Source organism: Apodemus sylvaticus, chromosome 5 (assembly GCF_947179515.1).
Source record: "Apodemus sylvaticus chromosome 5, mApoSyl1.1, whole genome shotgun sequence".
In the NCBI taxonomy this organism is placed as follows: domain Eukaryota; kingdom Metazoa; phylum Chordata; class Mammalia; order Rodentia; family Muridae; genus Apodemus; species Apodemus sylvaticus.
In genome coordinates this window covers 68930601-68937104 of record NC_067476.1, presented here as the reverse complement: position 1 = coordinate 68937104, position 6504 = coordinate 68930601, and the positions used below count along the sequence as shown (strand labels likewise).

Below are 6504 nucleotides of genomic sequence, written 5' to 3'. Positions count from 1 at the left end.
AATCCAACTAAAAATGCAAGAATTTGCATTTTTAATCCAATGAATTTTAAGAAGAAATTATAATACGTCAATTTTATTAATTTGTGCCATGTTCCTTCTTAAAAATTGCCTGTAGTCTGTATAAAAAAAATCAAGTATACAGATGATATACACTGTGCTTATTCTACAGGTTTCATAGGCAAAAATGTGTTTTCTAATTAACCTATTTCTATTTTTTTCTCATTTAGGGCTAATATTCATACTCTTACAGGCGCATAATGCTGCTATCTGGAAGAAACAATAGTGGGATGATATTCACCCTCTTGGGCTTCTCAGATTACCCTGAACTGAAATTCCCTCTCTTCTTGGTGTTTCTCATCATCTACAGCATCACTGTGGTAGGGAATATTGGCATGATCCTCGTGATCAGAATTAATACCAAACTGCACACACCCATGTACTTCTTCCTCAGTCACCTCTCCTTTGTGGATTTCTGCTATTCTTCCATCATTGCTCCCAAGATGCTGGAAAACCTTGTTGTAATAGACAGAAACATTTCATTTATAGAATGTATAGTACAGTATTTTTTATTTTGTGTCTTTGTAGTAACGGAAGCCTTTTTATTAGTAGTTATGGCCTATGACCGTTTTGTAGCTATCTGCAACCCTCTGCTCTACACAGTAGTCATGTCCCCAAAACTCTGTGTCACACTGGTGGTGGGATCCTATGCATGGGGTTTCACATGTTCCTTGACACTGACATGTTCTACTCTACAATTATCTTTTCATAGTATGAATAGAATCGATCACTTCTTCTGTGAATTCTCTTCATTACTAGCCGTTTCTTCCTCTGATACTCATATCAGTCAATTACTGCTCTTTGTTTTTGCCACATTTAATGCTGTCAGCACATTACTCCTTATTCTGCTGTCTTACTTGTTCATCGTTGTCACTGTCCTTAAGATGCATTCAGCCAGTGGTCGCCGTAAGGCTTTCTCTACCTGTGCATCCCACCTGGCAGCCATCACTATCTTCCATGGTACCATTTTATTCCTTTTTTGTGTGCCCAACTCTAAGAATTCTAGGCTCACAGTCAAAGTGGGCTCTGTGTTTTACACAGTGGTGATCCCCATGCTTAACCCCCTAATATATAGTCTGCGAAATAAGGATGTCCAAGACACAATTAGAAAAATAATGACCATTATCTTATGTGTTAAGAATGATAGACACAATTAAAATTGTAAGAAATTTAGACTGAAGTAAGTAATTTCTTATTGGAAATTACATAATTTTGGGGTCTTTCATGAATAGTGAAATATACTATAATCTTAAGCATAATTTTATAATTAATAGAGTTAATATTATGTATGGATAAATTTTGGATTTAGTTTAGAAAAACAAAACATAGAGCCTTTTTTAGATTCTAAAAGGAGCAATATGTTTTTTATTTTAGTATTTCATCCTAAATTGACTTATATAGTTGACTTATATAAATTGACTTATATAGTTATACAATATTCAGATTACTTGTTCTTATGGTTGCCATCTGGAAATACTTGTATAATCAAAACATATCATTCTATCTTGTATTCTTATCAAACATTCAGGACAGAGAAACATCTTTTGAAATGTTAGAAGGTTTTCATTCTCACATAAAATAAAACTCACTGTAAATACAAGAATTAATGCTTGCCTTCAAAGATGCAGATACCCAATAGTATAGCAAGGATGAATCTGGCAATTGAATGGTACAGAAAACATCTGTAAAGATTTTGGAAGAAAGGAATATTGTAATTGATTACAGGATGATAGGAAGAAACTTTCACAAATACATAAAACTATAATTTTCTTTTGTAAAACAAATATACGTCTTGTATACAATTTTCACTGAAGAATGGATTTTACTCTTATATAGGCATATAAGAATGTTGATATTCTATCAATAATCCTAAAGTATGTTGAGAGCAAATATGACCTTATTTGCTTATTGATGTGTGATTACTTATCTGTGTACATGTGCTCGGCAATAATAATCATTTAAATAACATACACTTAGTATATTATAATAAGTATCAAGTAAGGCAGTGAAAGAGACTGCAATGGCCTCAACCAAAATTTTAAACTGCTATTCTGGAGAAAATCTGACATCCCCAACTGAGGCTTCTATAGTCCTGTCTTCTTTTATTTAATACTTATATTGATGCAAGACACAGAAAACAGGAATTGAAAGATACCTCCGAAAGGTTGTACAAGCAGCAATGACTGCTTGGGAGAAGTGACTTCCTGATTGACCAATTCATGTAGATATAATGAATTCCATCTTAAATGAAACAATTTTATTCCACTTTTGTGTGCATAACCCTAGGAATTTCAGGTCCACAGACAAAGTGGAGTCTGTGGTAGACACGGTGGTGATCACTTAGCTGAATCCCATATATCTGGAGATACTCTAGTGATGCTCCCTCATGAACAAAGCTTTTCAGTGACAAGGCTGGCTTCCAGTTTGTTCTTTAGACATGCTCTTCTAAATAATGTCAATAAAATTGGTAAGGTTAACATGAATGAGGTTATTAATTTTGGCTGCCATTAGTGCCTTCTCTTAGATGAATACGTCCTTTCATAAAAAGTGAATCAAAACAGTTTAGATTTATTTTATCATACTTGCTTGAGGTAAAGATAGTTACATTTTATAAAAAAAAAATCCATCAATGTGTCTTCCTGCTATACAATTGCTAATAATTAGATGAACATTCAAAGAGATTAGTTTCATGATATCATTGTTATGCTAATATATAATTGTTTTATGTTCTTACTAAATATAATTATTCTGTTCTTATTTGTTATGAAGATCTTTGGACAATCAGAATAAGCTTGTGGCCAGCCTGCTCTCTATAGTGAATTCAGTGCAAACATGAGATATCAATATCTTATCTCAAGTCTAAACAGCAAAATTAATAATCCAGAAACTTAAAAAATTAGTAGTAAGAAAGAAAAGTAAATCCAAATCCAAAAGTCCAATCATAACAGAAAATAATAATGAAAATAGAAAATTTCTCAGTATTCTTAACTGCCAAACTTCAACTCATATTTTTTAAAATAGAAAGTATATCCTTCTCTTGAATAATACATTCTGAACACAAATTACTCTTGCTCTATGGCTCCAAACTTCCCTCCATATCTAGGCACATACCCAAGAAACTCTATCCTACAACAGATATACTTATATATACCTGTTTATTGATACACTGCTCTCAAAAGCAAGAATAGGATCAGCATAGATGTCAACTAACAGATGAATATATATATATATATATATATATATATATATATATATATATATATATATATGTCATATTTTAGAGAATTAAATTTCATTGAAGGTAAAGAATATAATTATATTCTTTATACAAAGGTAAATAAAACTTATTTTTAAATTAATAAGTCTGAAATGCAAACAATAAATATTTTCTCTCATATGTAAGTCCTGGATTCAAATATTTATAATTTTAATATATATTTGTTTCTTTTTATGAACATATAAAGGGGTAATATGATACAATAAAACAATCTTATGTAGGCAGGACCAGAATCAAATGAAGATAATAGAATACATACTACATAAAAGTGGAAGGAGTATTATTTCAGAGAAGAGAAAAGTATGTATAGACAATTGTACAGAAAAGGTTTAAGGAATGATATCAGTAAAGAAAACTTATTTATGAATAAAGAACATAATAAAACTTACTTATTTGTATGATCACAACACACACAAATGTAAAGTCTAAACATAGCCTATGATATTTCCCCAGTCAAGAAAGAGACACCAAAAGTACAGAAGAGTAAATTTAGTGTACATTTTAAAGTAAATCCTAGAGTTATTAAAATGGAAGGATTAAATTCCCTATGTATATAGAATATATGTGTGTGTATGTGTGTGTATGTATGTATATTATATATTTATGTGTTTATATATATATATTATATATATGTGTGTTTATATATATATATAAATTAACTCTAAAATATAGTTAACATAATTCAAAATTGGTTCATTGCTTAAAACAACTTTATACATTTACATACCTAAAAGTTTAGTTATGCAGAAGTCAGAAAGACATTGGCAGAAAAGGTCTGAAGTATTTACTTTTAATTATTCATTAAAGCCACATCTTTTCTAAAAAAAAAAAAAAAAACACTATCAAAAAGGAAAACCTGTATAGAGCCATATTGGGGTGTCATGCCACATAGTAGGAACTTGACATTGGCCAAGGACAAGGGCTTCAGGCAGGAATCTGACATTAGGACATAATAGGGAAGTAGGTTACAGCAGGAATTTTTATCTTAGGTTGGAGTGCTCAGTGTGAAGGTGAAGTTCATTGTTCCTCCAGGTCTACAAATTACTGAATTAAGCAGGTGACTCACCCAGCTGCCTAAACAGTGGAATCAAGAACCATCAGACAACTTTCCTGGAACTCAGCCCGGAGTCTGGCCCTCGTTCTTTTTGCTGCTTCCTCATCTGTACTGGCTAGTTTTTTGTGTCAACTTGACACAGGCTGGAGTTATCACAGAGAAAGGAGCTTCAGTTGGGGACATGCCTCCATGAGATCCAGCTGTGGGGCATTTTCTCAATTAGTGATCAATTGGTGAGGGCCCCTTGTGGATGGTTCCACCTTTGGGCTGGTGTTCTTGGGTTCTATAAGAGAGCAGGCTGAGCAAGCCAGGGGAAGCAAGCCAGTAAGAAACATCCCTCCATGGCCTCTGCATCAGCTCCTGCTTCCTGACCTGCTTGAGTTCCGGTCCTGACTTCCTTTAGTGATGAACTGAAACATGGAAGTGTTAGCTCAATAAACCCTTTCCTCCCCAACTTGCTTCTTGGTCATGATGTTGGTGCAGGAATAGAAACCCTGACTAAGACACCCATCTATCCCTCAGGTTTTGTTCCAGGAACCCAGTTTGCAGTAGCTGCAGGCAGCAACAGAATGCAGCAAAAACTCATAATAAAATTATAATAAAGTTGTACATTTATAGTGAGTTTATAATGGTAATGGTTTTAAAAGAAATTATCAAGCATTTTTAAAAGAATAAACCAAATCCTAAAATATTTCTCATTCTTGTCTCTAGGTCTAAGGTACATTGAGACTCACCAAAATTTTTATGTATGACATCTGACAGGATGCTGTATAACATTGCTACCAGGACTACTCTCTATAGATGCCCTTTCATTTTACTGTTGAGGGACTCTGCCCTTCAAGAGTAACATACATAGTGTAATATTATTTCTATTGTCAAATAAAATAAAAAACGGGGGATTCTCTATGCCCATCAACTACATTAAACCTGAATTTAGCATATTATTTGACAAACTAAGCTATGCATAATATATGATTATTTTATGTCAAATAAAAATAAAATGGAGGATTCTCTATGCCCATCAACTACATTAAACCTGAATTTAGCATATTATTTGACAAACTAATCTATGCATAATATATAATTATTTTATATAAAATGAACCTATAATTTGAATTGTCTTGAGGAAAAACAAAGTCAGGGATCATGGCAAAAACACAAGGAATCCTCATGCTTTAATTGTTGGTCATTTTGCTCTTGTTTTAATCATTGTAGAGGTTGACATAGGAGATATACATAATGAAAATCTGTGTGCTTAAAGAATAAGAGAAAATATATATTAAGATACAATGTATAAAAGGCTATTTTAAGAATTTTTTCAGAATTAAAATCACCTCATGTTAATTTTAGGCAATTATATGTAGACTATTGAGAACTGGAAACATTATTTGAGTCGAATTACACTAATGCAGTTTTTTTGGACATTTTGATGCATCTGAAAACACACAGGCTGCTTTGAGCACACATATTTGAAGTTAACCTTGTATACTTAGAAAAAGACCAAATGTGGGAAGAAATCATGAGGTATGCCAATTCCACGGTCTCCCTCAATATGCATGGTGTCTATTCTCCCAAATCTGTTCATTGTCATACAGATTTACTAACCAACAGCCTATTTTAACAAAGGTCAAAAATTTTTAGCCTAAGTTAGAAATAAATGCTGATTTCATTCAGTTTGATAAAGTTGTATCATAAAAATTCTGTGTTTAGTTTATTAATAGGGTGTAAGATGTACTCACTAAGCCGGGTAGTGGTGGCACATGCCTTTAATCCCAGCACTTGAGAGGGAGAGGCAGGCAGATTTCTGAGTTTGAGGCCAGCCTAGTCTACAGATTTGAGTTCCAGGACAGCCAGGACTACACAGAGAAACCCCGTCTCCAAACAAACAAACAAACAAACAAACAAAAAAGAAGTACTCACTATATTTACTATCACTTCTCTCTGATTTAGGGGAAAATTCTATGGTGACTTGACTCTTTACTGTGTCTATGGTACATTATTGAAATAAGACAAACACATCTTATGTGAGCTATTCACATATTACACAGAGGGAAAGCTTAATTGTAGCATACATTGTTTATCAGGAAACTTCAGGGGTGGTGGCAGCAGTGGCTGG

At 33.1% G+C, this 6504-nt stretch overlaps 1 protein-coding gene across 1 annotated transcript; it reads left to right on the top strand.

The window, feature by feature from the left end:
- The first annotated feature begins 257 nt into the window (after positions 1 to 257).
- On the top strand, positions 258 to 1214 carry LOC127684326 (olfactory receptor 5D18-like). The gene has a single exon (XM_052181273.1). The coding sequence runs from the start codon at positions 258 to 260 to the stop codon at positions 1212 to 1214; it is 957 nt and encodes a 318-aa protein (XP_052037233.1).
- The last annotated feature ends 5290 nt before the right edge of the window (positions 1215 to 6504 follow it).